This window comes from Stylophora pistillata, chromosome 2 (assembly GCF_964205215.1).
Source record: "Stylophora pistillata chromosome 2, jaStyPist1.2, whole genome shotgun sequence".
NCBI lineage: Eukaryota > Metazoa > Cnidaria > Anthozoa > Scleractinia > Pocilloporidae > Stylophora > Stylophora pistillata.
The window spans coordinates 56,245,912-56,269,408 of NC_142520.1; the positions used below are offsets into that span (position 1 = coordinate 56,245,912).

The 23,497-nt window shown below is 39.1% G+C and overlaps 1 protein-coding gene and 2 long non-coding RNA genes across 4 annotated transcripts in view; 2 read left to right on the forward strand and 1 right to left on the reverse strand.

Moving 5' to 3' along the window:
* Window positions 1-883: 883 nt before the first annotated feature.
* LOC148740533 (uncharacterized) lies at window positions 884-5,472 on the forward strand. Its single transcript, XR_015996580.1, has 3 exons — window positions 884-1,460; window positions 2,749-3,301; window positions 4,241-5,472. It is a non-coding gene; the product is annotated as an uncharacterized LOC148740533 (long non-coding RNA).
* Window positions 5,473-5,581: 109 nt separating this feature from the next.
* Window positions 5,582-7,953, reverse strand: LOC148740534 (uncharacterized). Its single transcript, XR_015996581.1, has 2 exons — window positions 7,817-7,953; window positions 5,582-7,187 (listed from the first exon to the last, which is right to left on the reverse strand). It is a non-coding gene; the product is annotated as an uncharacterized LOC148740534 (long non-coding RNA).
* Window positions 7,536-23,497, forward strand: part of LOC148740535 (uncharacterized) — a 49,992-nt gene continuing 34,030 nt past the window's right edge. Inside the window, exons 1-16 of one of the 2 annotated variants that reach the window (XM_088748601.1) lie at window positions 7,752-7,931; window positions 10,153-10,298; window positions 11,002-11,253; window positions 11,632-11,796; window positions 11,942-12,055; window positions 12,196-12,327; window positions 12,401-12,497; window positions 12,600-12,818; window positions 12,984-13,360; window positions 17,005-17,172; window positions 19,005-19,115; window positions 19,261-19,380; window positions 19,598-19,688; window positions 20,453-20,827; window positions 21,821-21,955; window positions 22,496-22,729. In XM_088748601.1, the coding sequence (XP_088604727.1) occupies window positions 7,865-7,931; window positions 10,153-10,298; window positions 11,002-11,253; window positions 11,632-11,796; window positions 11,942-12,055; window positions 12,196-12,327; window positions 12,401-12,497; window positions 12,600-12,818; window positions 12,984-13,360; window positions 17,005-17,172; window positions 19,005-19,115; window positions 19,261-19,380; window positions 19,598-19,688; window positions 20,453-20,827; window positions 21,821-21,955; window positions 22,496-22,729 (2,803 nt within the window). In that variant the 5' untranslated portion in view covers window positions 7,752-7,864. Of the gene's footprint in view, window positions 7,932-10,152; window positions 10,299-11,001; window positions 11,254-11,631; window positions 11,797-11,941; window positions 12,056-12,195; window positions 12,328-12,400; window positions 12,498-12,599; window positions 12,819-12,983; window positions 13,361-17,004; window positions 17,173-19,004; window positions 19,116-19,260; window positions 19,381-19,597; window positions 19,689-20,452; window positions 20,828-21,820; window positions 21,956-22,495; window positions 22,730-23,497 lie in introns of both variants that reach the window. The other variant, XM_088748602.1, reaches the window with a different exon arrangement.

Sequence of the window (23,497 nt, forward strand, 5' to 3'; positions counted from 1 at the left end):
AAGTTACTTTATTTTCCCTTTACATTAAAAATCTGTAGGATTTATTCTGAGACTCCTAGAAGTTTAGAACTGCTTTTTATACGAGGCCAAAGGTAAACCCTAGAAAATGTGAAAACATTGAACAAGGTACAAGACTTTCGTTTGTAACTTTCTCAGGAAAAATTACAAATTTGAAATGAACATTAAGAAAGTGGCGCAGAGCTATTTACTGATTTTAATCCAGTAACAAGCTTTCACTCAGTCGAGCTAGTGAATGTTTTCAATATTTGGTTTTTCGTCAGTGGCAAGTCTGAACCTGTATCCCTCGAACATATTGGTAGATCTATTTTAAAGCTATTTTTGGTGAAATGAACCCTCTCTCCCCATCTTATCTTCCTCTAGTAAACCAGACACTTTTGTGCGAGTCGGGGAAAATTTAAGCTAATCAAAACATTGTTTTATTTACTGAAATGAGAAGAATTAATTCGTTGCTGGGTATGTTTCAACACGTCGATGAAGGTCCAGTAATCAATATTCAAACACGTCCCCTTTTCGAAATTCTTCAAATTGTGGATCGCATTCATTATACGAGAGTTACAGCTTTATCTGATAACGTAAAGAAGATGAATATTTTCTAAAGATATCTCCATAAGCGAAAACAGATCTTTTGCAGGATGTAAGATAATTTAACATGATGTAATACCTTAATGAAGCCTTTTCTTATGAAGTATCCCCGTTACGCCCAAGGCCGCCTGCTTAATTCGTAATTTGTAACTAATGTATTTACCCTTAAAAGTTTGGCACTCCGTCAAAGGGATCTATAGATAGGCCAATAAAAAGGGAAACTTTTCTCCTCACCACCACAGAGTAAAAAATGAGATCAAAGGTTTGTAATTAGGTGATTTCAATGGGGAAGTCCCGATTGGTGTAGCAACCATATGCTGCACCGCCACATATGCATTTCCAAATCTGAGATTCATGACACAAACATATAGGATACATGATAGTGATATTTCCCATCTAAATGAAAGAAACAAGCCGACAATTAAATAATCTAGCTGAGCACTCTTAAAAATTATTCGATGCTATGAATCATGCAACAGTGTGCATCATGTAGCTACGTGATGTCTATTGCCCTTCAGATCAAAATAAAAATCGCAAACAGATGAAATGAAACGTACACCAGGTAAATGAGTTTTTGCCAGAAACAGGTTTGTACTTGTCCCACTTAAAATATCAAATTGCAGAGTGCGTTCACGTGAAGGTTTCAATTTGCGAGATATTTCCTCTTTACCTTCTTTTCCTCTGCTTGAGTTGAATGTCGATTTGAACCAATCAAAACGCTGTTCTAAGTTCTAATATAAGGACCTGATCTCACTGGCTAACGCCATTTTGTGAAGCATAGCTTGGGAGAATGACTCGGTTAACCGTCTTGATCATAGTTTTGTTCCTCCGTGGAAATATCTGTTTGGCCGTAAAAGGTAAGACTGTATTGGTGCTGCAAAGCATAATAAGCTAAACGTATTTAAAACACATTTGCTGCAGCGTATCATTCAGAGTAATTTACATGGTGACTTCTAAAAACTTCGGTTAAATTTAATTGTCTGAGTTTATTTCTCCGACTTAGCTTTCGTTTTCAATCCCCCTTTTTGAACTCTGTGGAATTTCTCCCTTTACAAAAAGCCGGAGCAGGAAAAATTTCAGGGCAAAGCCCCCCATTTTATCCCCAGAAAGTTCTGCTGAAGAAATGGTCTTAATTTAACGGCCACTATTGAGCTTTTAACCTCGTTTAAGTCTTGTTACCCTTCATGCTAAATCAGCTTCCAAACGATTCAGGAAGTAAGTGCCATAGTCCTTTTTCTATCTCTCGGTTTATCTGCAATATCATGCTTAAAAAGTATTTGGAACTTAGGCCAGCCGGTCAGAGTTTGCATTATCGGTGGTTTAAACCAGGAGATTGTCCTAAGGTTAAGGAGAAGATTCTTGGTGGCAATGAAAACTCGCCCCTTTTTTTGAAATTTGCCATCGTGGGCCTAAAAACTTTATGGCGCCTTCACTTCGGGCCAAATCAGGTTGATAACATCATTCTTTCCTTTTAATATAAATGTGCGAGGTACTCTTATGCAAAAATAAAAAAAGCACTTCTATAGTCTCGCTCTATGCCTGCTTAATAGCATTCGAAGCGTTTTGTTACCTTTGCAATTAATGTCCAAAGGACGTCTTTCGACGAAACTTAATAGTTTAGCTGGCTATAGCTCGAGCTCGGTTTTATTCTTTCCCTTCAAGGTCGATTTCAAAACCCGACCCTTGGAATTACAAATTGCTATTGACAATTGCACTTCAAGCGTTGATTGGATTGAAAATTTGTTCTATGAAAAACATTTTTCACCACAATTTTGACCCTCACCAATAGGTAAGTCATCAAGTCACCATATGTTTTGGCGATTCGTTTGATATCAACTTTCTATCAATGGATATATCTTTAAAAACAGAAAGGAAACCTTTGTTTTAAAAGTATCACCGCATAACTAGCACGATTAACTTTTCATATTTCTATCGATGGAAAGACTTGCCATGTCACCAGACAGGCAAGCACAAACCTGTCGCATATTTTGTCCTACTTCACCTGATCAGGTCATAAAGTGTCATTTGGACACATTTTTCGAATCGCAGTGCATGGAATAGTCGTCACGCCAAAGTAAAACTGTACTCAATCAATTTCGGGATTTTTTTAGAAAACCTTTATGATGTACTTTTCCTTACCTTAAGGTCTTCCACTCCAAACTGGTAGGCTTAACATTTCCCAAAATCTGCAAGATTGGAGCTGCAGCAGTGGATGTTCACCCCCCTCAATATTGTGTTGTGTTCTGTTGTAAGGTAAGCAGGAAGCGCCTTTATTAAGAGCACTCAAGAACTAGGCCGAACACTCGACTACGTCTAGTGATCCCAACACTTCTTTCGTGTCATAGCTGTTTCCTCACCACTTTAGACAGAACAGAGTACAGTGGAGCCCCTTTATTTGTTAAATACAACCGTACACGCTTTGTATCAAGAGTAAGGGGGTACCATTCTTCCATTCTGAAAGGTTTTACACAATCAGCAATACTGGCAAATAACAACAATCACCTGAGCACCTTAAGTTACTGGTTAAACCCTGTAGTGAAGAGCCATCCTCTCACTGGAAGAGAAGTTGGCGGGCATCAGTGGATTGTTGGCGTGCCGAAACCTTCCACTATTTGTGTGACAACAAAGGACCAACAGTGACCATTGTCCGTGTGGGAAAATACATCCTTGGTGGATACACAGGCTTATCATTGAGTAGGTGTGTGGTTGATTGATTGTGTTTGGTTGATTGGTTGATTGCCTTTTCTCCTCCATGAAGTAGAATCTACAAAATTGAAATCTGAGAGTACGTCTGGTTTCTAATTAAAAAAAAACAAAACAAAACAAAACAGCACAATGTGGTCCACGGCATAATTGATCAGGAACGCGTGTCATATACATGTAATATACACTTATTATGCCCTTATATGCGAGTGCTTTCTAGGCTTAGGTTTTTAACGAGTCTCTTAGGTTTTTAACGAGTCTCGAAAAACGAATTGCCCTCGAAGATTCATTTCACTAATTTGTTACTCAAGCACAACGCGAGCAAAGTGCGAAAGAAGCGAAAGATATGTTCAGACAGGGTTTTGTGCCTTTGCACGGGTAGTTGAAACCTGCACGAAATTTCAACAACGGCTGGGGAATTTAGGGTTTTCTGAAATTTCGAATAAAGGAAAACGAAACGGAAGCTTCCAACATCATATCAAAGTTAAGTTTTCCTCCGGACTTCGTTGGGCCTAATGGGGAGAAATTCGATTTTCCGCCTCTGAGGCGATTCAGACTAACGATCTCAGCAAAATTTCCACAATACCACTTACGAATGTTTTACAGTGATTGATGTCAATGGTTTCATAAATCTGATTTAAAATCAACGCACACCGCATTGGAATAAATGCCGCCCCTTGAGTCTTCACCGCTTGGGAAGCGTTAAAATTTAACTAGCGCCGCAGCATCGAGTAAAAGGAATACTTACAGTAACTCAGTGTGGTAAATTTGGAAAGTTAATGACTCATGATATGATATTTTGTGCACTGCTGATAGAATAAATATTGCTAAATCTTATGAGCCTTTCTAAAAATTTTAAATGTATGTGAAGTGGAGATTATTTCTCTCCCTTGAAAAGGATCGACAGTTGAATTCTTACTGACTTATTATGCAGCTTCTAGTTGCGGATACCAGTACACATCGCGCGCCTTTCTGTTTTCATTGGTTAACAAGCCAGGCTGGGGACCCGTAAAACTAACTCAACAAGGCCGGTATACTCTCTGAGGACATATTCCATATACCCTTGTATTAGCTATGGACCCTCTTTTGGTGGAGGGAGCGATCTTCACATTGCTAGACACGCCTCATCCTACAGAAACTCTTCTTCAAACCTTGGACACACGTACAGTCCACCATCTGGCCACAGTTATGGCAGCGCCTTCGCCCAATCATTCCTGGCAGGAAGTTACAAATTTCAACCACATGAAATTGAAGTGTTTTATGAAACTACCTAACACACCTGTGGAATCAAGTGTCATAAGAATTCAGGATTTAAATGTTTTCTTTGTAGACACCTCGTCACTTTTTTAAGGCATGCTATTGACGTAGATTTATAACATGATCATGAAGAAGTCATGAAAGTAAAGAAATAGTTCAAAGTATCCGTTGTAAAAATGTTTGCATTGGTGGAAATTTGAGTTGGCCATCGCTTTTCCTTCCGAGCCTTCCTGGGTCAATCGACATTCACCTAACTTACTTCTGCTCTCCAGAACCGTAGGTTTTCCATAGCTTTTCTTGTAACTAGGGCATGCACGGCGAACGCTCCAGGAGGGTTAGTCATGTTGATGTGAATTTCGCAATGTGACTTCCATTCATGTGAGATTAGTTCAGAATTGACAGAAAAAGAAAATTCTTTGAAGCCTCGTGAAATATCCTTATTGGCATAATTTGAGTGAATAAAACAGATTTGGAAGGTAAATGCATCGCCACCTTGTGAAATCTCGAATCGAGGGGTTAGGAGGAGTAAACGACCAAGGTCTTAATCAAACCCTGTACGCACGAATATCAGTAGGCAGATTATTCATAGTCCTCTATATACTTCCTGAGAGCTTCTTTATTCAGGGGTGATATTGTAAACAGAAAATAGATCCTAGTCACTTAAAGAGATTGACGGGAAAACTTCAAAGATGACTTAAAAATAAATTATTTTGTTATCAGATGGTGATGAAACCCTTGGTCTTGCCAATAAGCCCTAAACTGCCTCTTCGATCCGGTTTGAATCCTCTTTCCCCTCTACTTAAATTAATGAATTTGGAAATAACACGAAGGCCCTTAAAGGATCGGAACCACTTTGGAGGTGGCTGAAGACAAATCCTTGGAAATATGATAAAAATCTGCTCGTCTCCTTACGGATGCAAACACATCGAATCGCGATTTTTGCAACGATTATTACTAAGGAAAGCTTCTGTCTTCCGAGTCAAACTGGAAATATTTTACAGAAGTTCTCCCAGACAAATAGAAAAACCTACTTGGTTTATTTACAATTTGCACTACTCTATGAATCAGGCAGCATTGTGTCTTGATCGTGCAGCTACGTAATGTTACTGCCCTCTGGGTCAAAATCAAACACAATGAGAAGCCTTACATTGAACAAAGATGAGCCAGAAGAAAAACAATGATGACCAAAATTACAAAACTATTCATAGCTTATGAATTTGAAAAACCTAAGCGGCTTATATTTGGTCCTTTTTTTTTTTTTTTTTTTGAAAGTTGTAATACAAGCTAATCCGGCCCCTCCGTTCTTAATTACCTTCATGCCTTCATGGCACGGACACGCACACCATAAACTGTAGTTTTGAATTGATCATTGCCAAATCATAATCAAAAGCGACCAGTTTAATTACTTTAATCCAACATCAGCCTTTCTTTATTTCAAGTAAACGAGTACGTTACCTGCCGGTTACTTTTAAATGTCTTATTACCAAGTAAAAAAAAAAAAACAACAGAAACTAAAAAAAAAGCAAAAGCTACAGTTATTGACAAAAAATCCCTGTTTTACTTCCTCTAGTTTCCATTGAGACAAATGTTGCCTTTGCACGGAAAGGAAAAAATTCAGACAAAACTTAAAGAAGGTAAATTGACCGTTATGTACATGTATGTTATAGCCTTCAATGAGATCTGCAGTCAAATTCAGGCACGGTCCCTCACCGAGATTCCTCATTTTTAAAATATGAAAAAATTTCCTTTCCTCCCTGTGGAAGGAATACTCGGAAAATTGAACTAACTCAGTTTTAGTCCTATTGTCTAATTTTCAACGTCATTGAACTGCAGAACTTTAAGTGGAAACGTAAGATTACTACCATTTCTTGGTCGAAATCCTTTAATGCTGAGGCAGGCATTGTTCCTGTGATAAAAACATTAACAAATTTTGCCACCTTGAGAATCGTGCAGTTATGTGTAAGCTACCTGTATTTTTTGCCCTCTGGGTCAAAGTTAAACACAGTGAGAAGCCAGTAATTGAGCCACAACGAGCCAGAAGAAAAACAAAGATGACCGAGATTAAAGAACCATTCATGGTTTATGGTTTTTAGAAAACTTAAACAGTTGATAATTTTTGAATTAGAAATTTACAATGCAAGTTAATCCCTCCGCTCTTTATTATCCACCTGGTTGGACACGCACATCATAAAATTGCAATTTTGATATGATCACTGCAAACGAGTGGTCAGTCTGATTGGTTTAATCCAACTTTAGCTTTCCTTATTTCAAGTAGAGGTGTAAGTTTAAATTTTCGACCGAAACAGGCCTGCACCTGCAAAGCAAAAAAAAAAAAAAACTTGAAAGCTAGAATTATTTAAGTAATCCGTCTATTATCCTTTCTGTCCCGTTTTCTAATGATGCACATGATACTTTCGCACGAAGGAATAAAAAACTCAGAAACAATATTTTTACTGTTAAGTGGACTATGCTCCAACCGTTCATAGAGGTACGCCGCGGTCATGTTCACACAGACCGCCTCCGAGAGACTCTGCATCTTGTAGCAAACACATTTATTAAATGGTTCAAGACTCGCATTGTTATCAAATGATGTTTTGCTCATCTATATCTGGTTTAAGGGATCTCTGTGAGAGAAAACAGGTTTTCTCCTTGATTTATAATTAAAGTTTCCTTATATAAAATTGTAGCTTCTTATCATATCGTGATGAAATCCTTGGTCATGCAGACATGCCCTGAAAGGCCTTGTCAATCCGTTTGAAGCCTAAGTCCTTCTATCTTAATTGATGAAGTCGGGAATGATACAAAGTTCCTGAAAAGATTGGAACCCCTTGGGGGGGTGGCCTTACATAAATTCTCGAAATTTTGAAAAAAATTGACCTCTTTCCTCACGAAAACAAAAAATTCGAATCACATTTGCAAAAACTTTTACAGAGGATATGTCGCTTCCTGGTCTGAAGTAGTCTGTGAATAGGCAGAAAAAATAGCTCAGTAAACTACGGATAAATTTACTGTGTGAATCGTGCAGCAATGTGTATCATTCCGTTAGGTGTTGTCACTGGCCTCTTGGTCAAAATCAAACATTCAGAGGTGAAAATATTGCGACAGGTGAAATGATATCGACTGTGAAATAATATTCATCATAAGCGTATTTTCCCTATGATATGTTGCTTAAGTAGTAGAATATTTGAGCCAACAACAACATTGATCTACGCACTTATGCAAGAGACTTTCTTTATTAAAATATAAAACACACTTCACAGATACAGATCACAGTCATTTGGTAGAGGTTTAGTCTGTGAGGATGAGTCGTCCAACTCTGCTGGTGCTGACCGTTTTCATCCATGGAAATCTATTATTGGCCGTGAAAGGTAAAACTGCATTACCACTGCAAATACTATCAGTTACGAAAGCAAAATTGCATCTGGAACCCTAGAAGTCATTTAGAAAATTATGGCAAAGAAATTTATATTTTATTGTCTAACGCACTAAGCCGGGCTTCAAATTGATTAAGTCTTCCTTCTTCAGTCTTCGTTTGGATTTTTCAGGCAGACCTCACTGCTGATCTCAATATAATGTCAAGTTTCTTGAAATACCTTTTGTACTACTTCACCCACAAATTTTGGAAAAACTGCAGTAGAGCAAATATAATTTTGCTCATGTATCAACTTTGTTTAAGTCTTGCGTCGTCAAACTTTGCTGGTTAGAACGAAAGCTGACAAACGTGAAGTCATTTCTTCTGATGATAAATTCATGTTTTGAAGTTAGGGAGTAATGTGGGAGAGGAAAATTGTGTTTCCTACACAGTCTGTTATGATCATTATTCTATTCGTCAGACCTTGTCTAGGTTTAATTTTCTTTGTACTGAGGCCGGAAAGCCTTAATTGATGATTCGGATAGGATCGCTATCAGAGATTTAAGGGAAGCCCATGTTTATAACTTCGTCATAAACGTTGATTTAGAATGTTTTTGCTAATAGGGTCCGAAATGTCTCATCATCCATTTCGAAATGTCTTTCCTTGTGTAAAAAATGTTTCGACTTAGTTAAAGCCCTTGAGAGTTACAATAAAGAATTAAAAAGCTAGATAACCACCACTTACCTTCTTTTAAAGTAGCATTGGTCATGTTATACCACTTCCTCGTCTAAAAACTGTTTTCATAGAAATGTAGGTCTCGACATAAAAAATACTTTGATTACTTCATTTTGTAAATCATGCAGTTATGTACCGTCCAGCGATGTTAATGATGTTTCTTGCCCTCCGCCTCAAGCTTAAACAAAAATAAATTAAAGCCACGTGGCAAGTATTAGCTCGCAGCAAGATCATAAGTAGGCCCCATAAGTGCACATCAGTCATGAGCAAGTTGAACGTTCTGACCTGTCAAGTCGTAAGGAATGTCATGTCTGACCCTTTAGTTTCTGCTCAGAGTGGTGATTGCATTGACATTTCTTTGAATCGTAATTTATTTTATCTCACGTAACATCAAAATACACGCTTCATTCGGTAAATGAAAGCTGCTCAGTCGTATCTTTCTTAAGAAAATGTTACTTTCCTCCCCCAGGCTTGGCATGGATACCTACGTTATAAAAGTTCTATTATTTGCTAATGTCATAGTTTTTTTTTCTGGATGGTAACGGAGACTTTAAAGCTGAAATACCTTACATACCTTACCCTGATCAGTTTTCATGAAAAAAAAGGCAACCTCCCCCAGTGTCTATGGAAAAAAATATGGTGTATATTTTAAAGTAAACAGATAAACTCCACAACAGTGCTGCACATTCTTCATATCAACTTGTAAGCTCACCTGATAAGGTCAAAATGGTACGCTTGAAACAATTAACAAATCTGACTGCGAAGACTTTAAAGCTGAAATACCTTACATACCTTACCCTGATCAGTATTCATGAAAAATAAAGTAAACAGATAAACTCCACAACAGTGCTGCACGAAGAATATCAACTTGTAAGCTCACCTTATAAGGTCAAAATGTTACGCTGAAACAATTAACAAATCTGACTGCGAAGTCTGGTTGTCGTTCACAAAAGGAATTCACCGGCGTTATCTGCTGGATAAGCCATTTATCTTCACATTGAGGGACCTACTAACGCGAGTGCGATACAAGAAGACTAAAATGGAATAGTTTTCGAGATGCCGGAAAACCAAAAGCGAATTGATAACGTTGGTCAGGCAGAACTAAGGTTGACATCATCATTACCCAGTGATACATGTAATCGCTCAAATTGAAAACAGTGACTGCTTGAAAAGCTGGAAAAATGAGAGCGACCAAAAGGAGATTGATTTCAGTTTTCCATCTGCTCATCTGACAAGGTGACGCAAGAGTGAAGTTAAGTAAAAGCAGAACTGTCCTCAATTAACTACCTCATTTAATTGAAAATTGCTCTACGTTTAAACAGTCCTGTGCTGGAGGCGCACATATACATGTTCGTCACATCAGTTCTTGTGTTCCACGTTATTTGTTCCATTTGAACTACTGACTCAAATTGAAATTCCCAAAACGAGGAAAAAACCTCCCCTTTATCTCTGCCGTGCGCTAACTGATTCTTTTGATAAATATTCATCTCCTTACCTGTAGGTATCTCCCTCCAAACTGGCAGGCTGAACATTTCTCAGACTCTGCAGGGTTGGAGCTGTAGCAGTGCGTGTTCACCTTCTCAACTCTGTCGACTGCCTCGTTGCACAACAGTTGTATTCCCCAAAACATTCAGTGGATCGGGAACGGTAAGTACTGGTTTATGATCCGAAGCATTTCAAGGCACCATCTAACAGCGACCGGAGGTAATGGAAGGTCTTCAGTTGAGCAACACTCAGGGAACATTTTTGTCTTGCCATTTGATCGATTCCATTTTTGATCAATTTCTAGATCGAGTCGATTTTATTGATCCTGCGTCTTTGTCAATTGAATCTATTCCACAACACTTCTCCTCCTGATGAAATATGTTTCTTGTTTTATCTATGTTCTTCATCTCCTCTTCTTACTCGGCTGCCACAGCGCCAACTGTGACCACATCTCCCTGGATATCATACATAGTACCCCCATAGTTCTAGTCTGTATTTTGACTTAATATATTCCTATGTAATCAACATTCTTTATTTGTCACTGTTAATTGAGACCCTATAGGTTAGGAACTGGGAACGAAAGACAAAATTGACTTTGAAGCCTTGGAAACTCAAAAGGGGAAACATCTCTGACAAGTTCCAGAGATTAGCACTTAAGCAATAAAATTCACCTCACCTTCTAAGCATCAAACAAAGCAGCTGTGTGAAGAGATCAAAAACAATTCTGCGGGAAGGAAAGAGTACTGGAACAACAAGATCCGTCGGCTATTTGAGAATGTTAAGTTATTTCGCTTGAAATGCGTGTACAGATTAATCTCGTTATTTTTCTGATAATCACTTGTGCGTCCTGGATTCGAAATTACAGGTTAATGTTCAGGTGACGGTAAGCCATGGTGAGACGTTCTCACGGGTCCATTCACCGTCAGCTATGTGGGTTCAGTCCGTTACTACGCGTGACGTTGAAGTGTGTGCTCGTGAGTCAGGCATTGGATCCAATGGTACAGGAGTCGTTAACTGGTTGGCTTTCCAAGATCATCCACAAATGACGCGTGGTAGTGTTTCTTTTAATGGAATATGGACAACAGAAACTAAGTGCGACAAAGTTACCTTCTCGCAGGTTAGAAGAAATAACGAAATAACAAAACAAAACTTTCAGGTCAAGGTCCTCTTAGCATGTTCCACCCCAGTAAGAAAGACTAAAAACCAACTTGCAAAGCGAAGCCCGCCTACCTCATGTGGGACAGATTTCCATGCTCATTCAGACAGGCCACTCAGTATTCAGACATCTCCGTGGTGGGTTAAAAAGTCTAAACCTTGCAAGGTAAAGAAAGAGAAGAATTGGGAAAGATTTCAAGCTTTTCGCTCTCAACCAATGAAAGACAAGATATCCAATATATACTTTTCCCTTTGGTCGTCGAGCTGCATGATTTTTATTAGAACTGAGGTGAATTTACTCCATAGACATAAATTCATATATTCTCCAAAAACGTTGCAGAGTTTTCCTGGAAGACCATCTGTGTTTGTGTCAGCTAGGTACACACGTGACACAAAGCCAAATGACGCTATGTATGTTTGGCTGGAAAATGTAAATTCCAGAACTTATGAGGTGTGCATCCGGGAGTTCCTGCCCTTCGATGGGAAACATCAAGACACCACTGTGGTAAGAGATATCTATCCTGTAAGTTTTCATGGGTGAGCGGGTAAGGCAACTTAGCTGGGTTCTTTTTTTTATTATAATTTTTTTTAGTCTGAGAACCTTATACTTTGTCTGACGGCAACTCATGCTTGGCATTCATTTATTGCAGGACTGGTTTGCATTTGTTGGCAATGGCTCTGAATTTAATTTTACGCTGTCAGGAGAAGCAGATTTTCCGAACGGTAACCCGCCAACGGCTGAAGACAATTATGGTTTTTGTCAAGTGAGTGTAATCTAGTCTCATTTACTGTGAAGTTTGAGGAGCTATTTCAAGGTAAAAAAGGGTTCGTTTTCAAAACAGACCTACGTAGTACCATACAGAATTTCTCTCATATAAATTTGTTCTCTCTTTAATTTTGGCAGGAGGTGCTGTTCAACACAACCTTTTATGCTTCACCTGTTGTCCTTGTGTCTGTGCATCATTTGTACAACCCTCAAGTCAGCATGAAAAGCCTTGTCTCACCCAAAAACAACATCATATCAGCCTGGGTTGAGGTAAATGATCGCTCTGATTTTATGATTGTTATTCTGCTGTTGTTTCAACTTGTGCTCTCTGGTTTCTGTGTAGGAAGTTAGCCTCACATCCATGAGGATTTGTGTCAAAGACTTGAGTGGAACAGGAAGCAAACACGACCCTCTGTCTGTTAGCTACGTCGTTATTGGAGGTTTGGGTTCAACTTGAATTTATCAGTGCAATTATTTGATATCGTTGCTTTGGTATCTTTCTTTAATTTTGAGTTAACTATCATTTTGCTTCACATTCACAGACCTCAATCCCTGTCTAAATGTGTTCTGCCCATCATTTGGAGTCTGCAAAACCTTCAGTGCCCATGAAGCTCGGTGTGTGTGTAACGACAACTGCCCGTCGTATCAAAACCCTGTCTGCACGGAAAATGGAACGACATATGACAATGAATGCCTGTACAAATTGAGCTTCTGCAAGGGACTGGACAATAATACCTTGTATCATCCTGGCAGCTGTGAGGGTAAGGCCATATTACTATGAGAAGGAAATTTGTGTTCCACTTACAAGACAGAAACAAAAATTAGGATTTTCAAATGCATTGAAACCTGCGGAAACTTGCATGAGGCATAACAGGAAAAAATTAGTCACAACTGGTTTAGAACTTTAGCGTTTCCAATCTTTACAGGCTTTCCAATCATTCATGGTCGGGTAAAGCTTTTTCGAGTTCCCAAATGGTCAGATTCAAGCTGCAAAATAGTGGTATTCCCACCATACCGCTTCTATCCGAACAAAGAAGTTCAAGTACAGATCACCCTTAATCACATGAACCTGAATGACTCCGACACGGTGCATCATGCTATCACATTTTGGACAGAAAAAGTCAACAATCAAAATTTTACAGTCTGCGCAATGCAGTCAGGGAGGAATGGAAACAACTTCAATCCTTTCGCCACGATTGATTGGATGGCGTACCAAGGAGCACCCCCTGAGGGAATGACTGGAAGAATCAAAATGACAAAATGGTGGTCAGGAACGAATTGTGCAGATGTGACGTTTCGAAAGGTAATTTATAATTTAAATAGTTGTTTGCATACAGATAATTTTTTGGTACATCCGGCTTCATTCTCCTTTCATTGGCTTAAATGAGAATAAAAACAATAAATAATACTGATAACAATAATTTTTTTAATTGATAATGATAATAACAATAATAATAATAGTAATACTAACCCTATTAATAGCAATAAAATTAATACCTATTTACATAACAATCAAATATATAAGAAGAAAACAAGATAATAGCTTAGCTTTCAAAAAAATCTGACCAATTAACTAGGCTGGAAACTTTTTTTACGAGGCTCGCGAGTTCCTAGGAGAGTTAACTTAAAAGCAAAGTAAGGATGATCTCAGCAGCGCAAAGGACACTCTTGCCCTGATCCCTTCTTTGTAGCAACTAGCTCAGCAAGTCTACTATGGTATCGTTCACATACCACCGCCATTCCACCTGTCATGCTAAAAACTAATGGCGTGAAGGTAGCTTGCTCTACTTCTAACACACGGCTTGCGTACTGACGCTTCTTCTATCTTTCATGCTCCCTGAATATCTGGTCTGGATCCATATCTCTAGAGGTGTCTGCATTTGGATGGCACACTCTCACATCAAGAAAAGCCGACCTCTGCCTCTCCCAGAATCCCCTAGCAACTTTATCTTGTCGTGCATTAGGGCAGTGTTGGCTTCCAATTCAACTGTTCTCTTCTGATGTCTTGCAAAACTGGTTCGATTTCAATACCATTGCACACCATGCGAAGCAGTTCCGCCTCCAAATCCCTCATTTCATTATGGCGTTGTGATAAATCCGCCCCGTTTGCATATCATAGCATGATCCACAGTGAAGATGTCCCTGCAAATACAGAGAGAGGGCGTGTCAGGAACTTTTCAGTCGTTGCCTGAGTTTCACAGCGTCTCGAAACTCAACTTTGTTTTCATTGGAAAAAAGGTAAGCGAACTAGAAGCACCCTTCTGAGTGGCAAGTTCAACAGCTCTCAAAGTTTTTTCAGAAATCGAGCTCTTCACCTCATCAAGTTTTTCCTTCAGATACTTATTTTTCATTTGGCGTATCTGCCGTTACACAGGGCGTATTTCATTTTCGTCGGTTTGCTCAGGTGCCTGTGATTCTATTTGTTGGGGTAACGGACCAGTAATATTAGCCGATGCTACATACTCTACGGCTGCTACTTGACTCGGATTTACTAGGCCCATGCCTCCCATTTTCGCTGGCAGCGCCAGCAACTCGCGTTCAGCTTGTGTACATTTGTGATCTATAATAATTTCGGCATCAGCATTTGCACGCTCCAGAGGTCCGAGTAGATCCTCTATGTCAGGCAGAGTTCTCATAAAGTACGTCCAGCGCAGATTTAATCCAAAAGCAAACGCTGGGTAACAAGCCAGCTGGGGCTGCGACAGAGCAAACTCAGCCAATTTTGTCACCTGCCCTACCTATTCCTCGACTTTATCGTTGACGCACTGCTCAAAATAGGACCTGGAGCCCATAGAAATGATTATAATGATAATAATAATGATGATAATAATAACAATAATAGGATATTCTATACACAAGACTAAAAAATCAGGAAAAAAATTATTAAAATGTTTAAACCAAACGTTTTCGGCTGTTTTCCATCATCAGGGTTGAAAATAATGACCGTCTGTACATACATATATATCTTATGTGATTCCCGATGGGAGAAGTTTGGAGACATAAGAAATAACTTGTTTGTTCAAACTGGGGTGGAATTGTTGGATCATTAGCCCCTCGACGATCCTACGCTCGTGGAATGTTTCTGCTGAGGAGAGAACGCGCCAAGTGAAATAATGTGATGGATTTTCCCGCAAGTGTTTTGCAGGTTCAGAGGTGTGAGCAGGATTTGAATGCTCAATCGACCACTTCCTTGATACTGCCTTTAGTTAGAACAACAAGTTTAATTGCAGCGTCTTTGTAGCGGCAAGCGAACATCAAGGCGGAACGAAGCGCCGAGAAAATCGCGACCGGAGAAAATAACAACCAAGCCAGGGGATACGTTACGGAGACTTATCTTTAATAGATCTCGTAAACTGTAGGCGAATTAAAAAGGAAACTTATATAATCGATTGTACTCAATTGAAACACGTGGCGACTTAACAGCGTAAATAAATCTAACATAACGAAAAGAACTAGTAAAGAGCTTGCTCGAAACGAGATAAAGGAAAATTATGACTAGAAATAGCCGCTAGACGATACGACGGCGGCGAGTAAATAACACACACACACAAAGCATAAAATCAGATCAAGAGAAACGCTACCTTGCATAAATCGGGCAAGCTACAGAGTGAGAACAAACGAATGCAACTTACATATCGGTCCCTATACGTCGGTGGCTTGAAACCAAAACTTAAGAAGTAACCTTAGGACGGACGCCGGACATAACAGTGAACAGTAAAGGAGCGTACGATGCAACAACTAAAGAAAGAAAAACTATCCGAAAGGCTCAAATGGCTCAAAGGCCAACCGTAACTGAAATGTCACGCAAACTTCAAGTCACGCAATTAAAGTCGCGCATTTACAGTCTTTATGAAACCGGGAAAACTACCAACATATTGGAAATCTGAGGTCCCTACAAAATGGAAAAGGAATTGCATCACTGGCGTACTCCATACAGCCAAACGCATCTCTACCGATCTTGACAGGGACATAGAAACTCTTAAAACATCTTTTGTCAATGCAGGTTATCCTAGGCGTTTTGTTTCGCATACAATCAACGACTTTCTAAACGACTCAATGCAAGATGACAACATCATTCCGAATTTTCTCTTCGAAGACCGAAAGAAAGTTTTTATCAAGCTTCCTTTTTGCGGTAAAAACGAGAGACTCGGTAAGACGTTTGTTACAAAACTCAACGAGTTCACTAATTTTAATTTCATCTTTGTAATCCTGTGGCAAACAAGGCAAATTGAAAGCCTTAAAAATACTCACGGATCCAAAGTTGTTTACAAAGCAGATTGTTCTTGTGGCGTTGATCACATTGGCGAAACTGTGAGAAATTGAACAGTACGTATTTCGGAGCATTCAAATCCTGCTCACACCTCTGAACCTGCAAAACACTTGCGGGAAAATCCATCACATTCTTCCACTTAGCGTGTTCTCTCCTCAGCAGAAACATTCCACAAGCGTAGGATCGTCGAGGGGCTAATGATCCAACAATTCCACCCCAGTTTGAACAAACAAGTTATTTCTTATGTCTTCAAACTTTCCCCATCGAGAATCACATAAAATATATATGTATGTACAAACGGTCATTATTTTCAACCCTAATGATGGCAAACAGCCGGAGACGTTTGGTTTAAACATTTTAATAATGTTTTTCCTAATCTTTTAGCCTTGTATATAGAATATCCTTTATTAAGTGAACATCGTGGGCAATAACAATAATCTTTATTTTTATTATAATAACTATAACAATAATGATGATAATAAAAAGACGTTCGGTGAAAAAGGTTAATATAGACAGCAATTCACTATAATTTGATATCATTTTAATATTTGACCCCACTGCAAATTACTAATGATTCAGATGACTTTGTAAAGATTAATGCAGACCAAACTTAATTTAAAAAAACTGCCAAAATGTAGTCAGATTTGTGATGAAATTGTTTATTTTCATGTGTTTAGGACAAGTTTAAGGTTTCACCAGTTGTTCTTGTGACATCTGATCACCAAAGAAGTGGAAAGGAACACGACGCTGCGTTGATCTGGACAGAAGATGTAACCAAGGACTCGTTCAAGGCTTGTTTGCGGGAACTACAAAACTTTGACGGCAAGCATCAAGACATTTATGTGGTATGTGATATGCGTTCTCTTTGTTTTAATATCAATGAAGCTCTGAGATTGTGGATATTTTCTTCAGTCTCACCAGGGTATCGGCTTAAAGTGCTACTGAAACGTAATTTTCATATCCGAGATTTTTGCAATATAATAGAGTTTGAACGTTATTTGCAAACGCTGCGTACTTATTTTGGGCCAACGCATAGCGGAAAGTACATTTTTAACCATTCGAAGTTGACCGGCTGAGATCAAAATTGGCGGCCATCTTGGCGCGGCCAAAATAGCCCTGTGACGTCACTGGTTGTGTACTTCCGTGAAAGAAGGGTAAAAGCATGGAGTGTGGCTTGCATGTTGGGAAGTCGAAAAAGAGGATTTCGGGCAAAATGCCATCCTCTTCTTCATCGGCGGCCACATCGGCATCTTGGCTATCTGCGAGAGGTTTGCCTGGATAGGGAGCAAAATTCCCGACTGATACCGAGAACGAATCTCTACCAGTCTATTTAGTTAATCGGCAACTGACGAGATCCACAAGATTACGATCGAAACCGCGGTCTTGGCTGACCATCTACTGAAAATGTCGAAAGACATTATAATGGCAGATGGGCTACTAAACGCCCCGGGCCAAGGCAGTGCCATTCAGAGAGTGAAGTAAACATGGAAGCCTCATACGACACCGCCACCGCCACTGAAGATGATCTACTCGGCAAGTCTGAGGATAACGAACAAATTCCTCTGTACCAAATGCCTAGCAGAACATGCCCAGAATCCCTACAATATAGGGTGAGGGCCAAAATAAGAGCAGACGAGGATTTCAAAAATGAGATAAAGCAAATCCTTAACAACGCGGAGCAAGAAACAGTAAAGGCGATCATGTGTTTCTATGAACATGAAATCTGTCGTTTTAATACCGAAATAAAGAAAAGAAAACGAGCCAAAACGGCTGGAACACTGAACACTAAGAACTGTAGTACGATCGAATCAGCGCGCGTGGCGCAAGCTGAAAGCAATCAAGACAACTTAACGATCGAGACAGTCAAAAAAATAGCTGTACATCTACAAAGGCGAACGATTCGAAAAAGACGCAATCCCTAATGTGCGTACTCAGTGCCACACATAAAGCAAATTCTCATGAAAAACTGGCATTTAATAGAAACACAACCACTACTGAGCGAACTATACAAAACTCCGCCGCTCGTATCTTACAAAAGAGGGCGGTCGCTCAAAGACATACTCGTGAGGGCTAAACTTTGAATAGGCTACTCTAAACACACGCCGGGGAGTCGTATAGGCCTGTCAACCCCATTTTACGGCACCATCTTCCTCTTCGCTACTGGAGACAACTTCGCTTCGTTCAGAAGAAGATTCACTTGACAAAACTTCAATATCTGCCATCTCCTTCGCCCACGAATACAAACAAACAGTGAGTGAAATAAACCACGCTATCGGAGTGAACACAACCAGTGACGTCATCAATCCATTTCGCTCGGTACCAGAGCCCGGACATGGTTTTGTGTAAAATTTTTGATTTGAACAGTTAAAAAAAATATCTTTCGCTTCTTTTTGGCCAAAGCAAACTATCTCATGACAATCAGCATATTCAAAACTACAGGTTAGAGCGAAAATCTCAGATACGAAAATTTCGTTTCAGTAGCACTTTAATTCAGTATCATACTTTGACATCTGCAATTGTGCTCAGATTAGATTATAATTCTCATAGTTTCATTCCATTACAAATTTATTCATTCAATTTTAAGATCTTTTACTGTGTGAAATCATTTTAACTCATTGAATTTATGTTATGGTACTCACTAGAAGTAAGTGTTGTTTTTTGCACTGGTTCTTTACAGACCTGGTTTGCATTTGCTAAGTTGCACAAGCCACTCTTCACTGAGCATGGCTCTGTAAACTTTCCAAATACGAATCCACCAACAGATGAAGACAACAACGCTTACTGCGAGGTAAGTGTACAGCGTAAGTCTGAGTCGAGCCCTGCGATTATAGAAAATTAGAGTAATTAATGATGATGCTCAGGAAAACAGTTATACAAGAATTCGTGCATCATACGTAATTTTTTTCAGTATCTGTTTTTCATCTTACTGACAGCTTGTACACTTTACACGAAGTTACAATGCGACGCCATCTGTCCAGATATCAGCCAATCACAGCACAACAGCGAGTGGAAACTTGGCACCAGCTCATAATGGCATTTCTACTTGGATTGAGGTAAAAAGCATTTTACGGTAGACTTTAAAAGAATCGGCTTGAAAACAGATGTTTGATTATCAAAAATCATCCAAAAAAAAAAAAAACTATCAGCTTTTACCCTTTTTATTTTTTCCCGCTTTCAATATCCTTGCGAAAAAGTCTGTAGAGGACAATAACTCGACAGAGAGGGAAACGTAGAACTCATTTAAATAATAAACTTCGAATTCTTTTACAGAATATGAATGTGTCTGGATTCAGAATCTGTGTTAAGGAACTGTATGGGACCAGATATGATCCTGTGTCAGTGAGTTATGCGGTCCTTACAGGTCGGTATGCAACTAAACTTTGCGGGTTAGATTTCATCAATATTTAGACGGAGGAGACGCAGATCATTTAGTAAGCTTTGTCACATATGAATACATATATCGTATTAGACGTTTTTCTGTGAAGTATCGTTGAGTATTTTTTACGAGTTGTGCCGTATTTTGACGAGCCCTACCGCCTCGTCAAAATACAAATAACTAGTAAAAATTATCAGCGATAGGACACGAAAAAACGTCTAATAAGTTATTTATCGTACAACACGCCAAATTGGGTTCTGTCCTCGTGTACCGGTTCACAAGAGCCAATACAAAAGATCAAACAATACACAATAGCTAACCGATAACTCCTAAACAAAGAAAGAACAATGGTAATTCCCTTGTGAACCGGTACACCAGGACAGAACCCCAAATTGTTATTTCAGTGCGGGCGAACTTCGCGAATATTTATTTACGGGGAGTGCGTGACAGAAGTATGTGAAGCGGAACGAAATTGGCGCGTTGTTGTGTTTTTTGGATAAATATTCGTCAGCCATTCCGACTCTTCGTCGCTAGAAAAATGATTTAAATTGTCCGCCATTTTTTTTGTAACTTAAATCCAATTCGTCGCTTGCTCGATGCGAGAAAACCTGTCTAACCGGTTCTCCGGAGTACAAATATCGTGTGACATTTGTACTCGATTTGGGCGTTATTTTTACTCTGCGGAGTGTAGGTGGATAATAAATTTCTGTTACTCTTTCCAAGATTAAATCACGAACATTTATTTCCAGACATCTGCAATCCCGGATGGAGCTACTTCAATGGATTCTGTTATTACATAAGTGATACCTGTGCAAACTGGACCACAGCTGTAACAAAATGTAGACAAGAAAACTCAGTCCTTGTTGATGTCAATAACAATGAAGAAAATGTTTACATTCAACATCGCCATAATGGAGATAAATCCTGGTTGGGTTTGAATGACAGATCAACAGAGGGTGACTTTACTTGGGCGGATCGTGGACATGGAAACTTTACAGCCTGGGCCAAAAATCAGCCAAATAACTTCAAAGAAGAAGATTGTGTGCACGCACTTGGTGTGAAATACAGCTATGAGTGGAACGACGTGCAGTGTAGTGGTTTTCATCAGTTTACTTGTAAAAAAGGTGAGTCGAACATATTGAATGAAGTTTTTAAGGTGTCATTTTCATGAGCAAACACAGCTGATGTTTTACAATGGCTACTTTTGTTCTACTAATGATCCAGTTATGTCTGGCCTTATCCTGGTTTTAGACACGTCAAGCAACTTGTAACATTCTTTCCCTCCCGCACAAGATGTCAGTCCATCACATATATGTCCTTGCATTTTGCCACGTTTCTTTGCAGGATAGTTCACTGATAACAATTCTTACTTTTTGATAATGAGCCACTGAGAAACCTGGGTATCTCGCTTAAGGATACGGTAGACCTTCGCGAGCCAAATTTTGACAACATATTTTTTTATACACTCCAAACAAAGCATTACTATTTCAACTACAGTTTCAAAAAATATATATTTTAAGATATTGAAATGCACTCAAGTTGTTCACGAAAACATTTTTTTGAACTGAATTCTTTTAGCCGCCAAAGTAAAAAAGCAAAAAAGCCCCTGGGTTAAAGCTAGAAAGCACATTTCATAACCCTTCCATTGATATATAGTTTATGGTGGTTACGCTTTAAATAGCGCAGTAACAATTTTTTTCGCGAAAAACACCTGCGAAGGTCTACCGTATCCTTAGCCATGTCAAAGAACACAATGAATCTATTGTGAGACTCAAAATTGACCCTCTTCTTCCGAGGTCCAGCTATACAGTCAGATGTTTTTATGTAATAGTCATCGGGATGGACTGGTGACTGGTCTGGTGTGAGACTCAGAATGGACCACTGTGCTGTAGTTTTAGGAACCACCAGTCTATCAGGAAAACTGACTACAGAACTTTCTGAGGTCTTTTAAGGGGGAGTGGGAGGCATGGATATCAGCGATACTCCTAATCGGTTCAGGTTACGGAAATACGCTCCGTCAGTAATATGGGCAATTACGTGCGAGGGGCCTTACTTAACCTTTTCTGTTTCTTCGGTGTTAAAAGAGTGTTCACTGCTCCATCTTATTCCATTACTAGACTTAGATGAATGCCAACATAATCTGAATTATTGTCACAAGCTGGCCACGTGTACAAATGAACGTGGCTCGTTCATGTGTAAGTGTAAAGCTGGATATGTTGGAGATGGATTTGACTGTTATCACAGCTATGCAGGTGAGATGTGTTGAAAAACAGCTTGAAATACATTTTTATAGCCCTTAAAAAAATTAGGAATGGTAGTATGTTAAGTTTACAAGAAACTGTCGGTAAAGCAGGGAAGTGAAAGTTTGGTGTTCGTACCTCGAGATTTTAACCGAACTCTGGCTTTCTTTTCAAACTTTGATGGGAAAAGAACTGATTTCAAAATCTCTTCTGAGCCTTTTATTTGTCTCAAAAAATAATTATGGAAGATTGTTTTTCATTTTGTTTTTGAATACGTGAAAAGTGTATTCGGTACGTGACAACTGAGTTCAAATTCTTCGCATTTCCTTTTGTACTGATTAACATAACGCTTCGCAGAAGTGGACAAGTTTCCTGTCTCAGGAGCCTCAGTAGTTTATGCTCTGCGTCACCAACGATTTCTCTAATGTTCAGTTGTTTGCTTTTGTTGTGTCAGTGTTCCATATCTTCTTTACACAATAACATGTAAAAATGTTATGGCGATGAAAAAAATTGGGTGTCAACGGTGAAATAATACTTATTTCCTGTTTTAAGGCCTGGGTTATTCGGCAATATTGGCAAACGATAACAATTACCTTGGATACCTGAGCAGCTGGTTAAGCCCTGTTGTGCAGAGCCAGTCCTCTTACTGGAAGCGCTGCTGGAGAGCATCAGTGGATGGTTGGGCTGCCTCTACCTTCCACTCATTGTGTGACAACAAAGGGCCAACAGTGACCATTGTCCGTGTGGGAAAATACATATTTGGTGGATACAACAGCTTATCATGGAGTAAGTGCATAACCTATGGAATTTGCTTGCCTTTTCTCCTCGCTTAAATTAAAATCTACAAGCGCATCTGGTTTCTAGCTTGAAAAAAAAAACAAACAAACAAACAAACAATCACTCAAACAAAAAAAAAAAAAACGGTACAATGGGGTCCATGGCATATTAGATCAGGAATACTGAACTGTCTTATAACAGTGTCTCAGAAGTAATAAACACTAATCATGCTGTTATTTTGGAGTGCCTTTTAAGTTCACGTTTTCAACGAGCATCTATTTTATGCATAATTGTGAAAAACAAATTACCGCCAGATGAATTATTTGCGAATGTTTTACTGCAATTGGGTCAACGAGTCAAGAAATATGATTTGAAAATAAACGCGCACCGCCGTCGAATAAACGCCGCCCATGACTACAGGCGCTAAATATAAACGCTAAAAATTTAATAAACGGCGTTAATCAGGTAAATGAGATATTTAGAATGATATTAATGATGACTCGTGGCCTAACATGATATCGTTTGCACACGATAATATAGAATAAAATTCTCTAAATTATATTAGCGTCTCTGAAAATTTGAAATACAGATATGAAGCGATGATTGGTTTAAACGAAGCGTAATCTCGTAAAAGCAAGTCATCGATTCCACAATGCATGATCGCTGACGGAGTTCATCATACAAGTCCACGGTCAATCGCTTCAGCCTTGAATTCTCATTCTCCGTCGGGACGGATTTTAGCTGAAAAAATATCATTTGTAGCTCATAATCCATTGT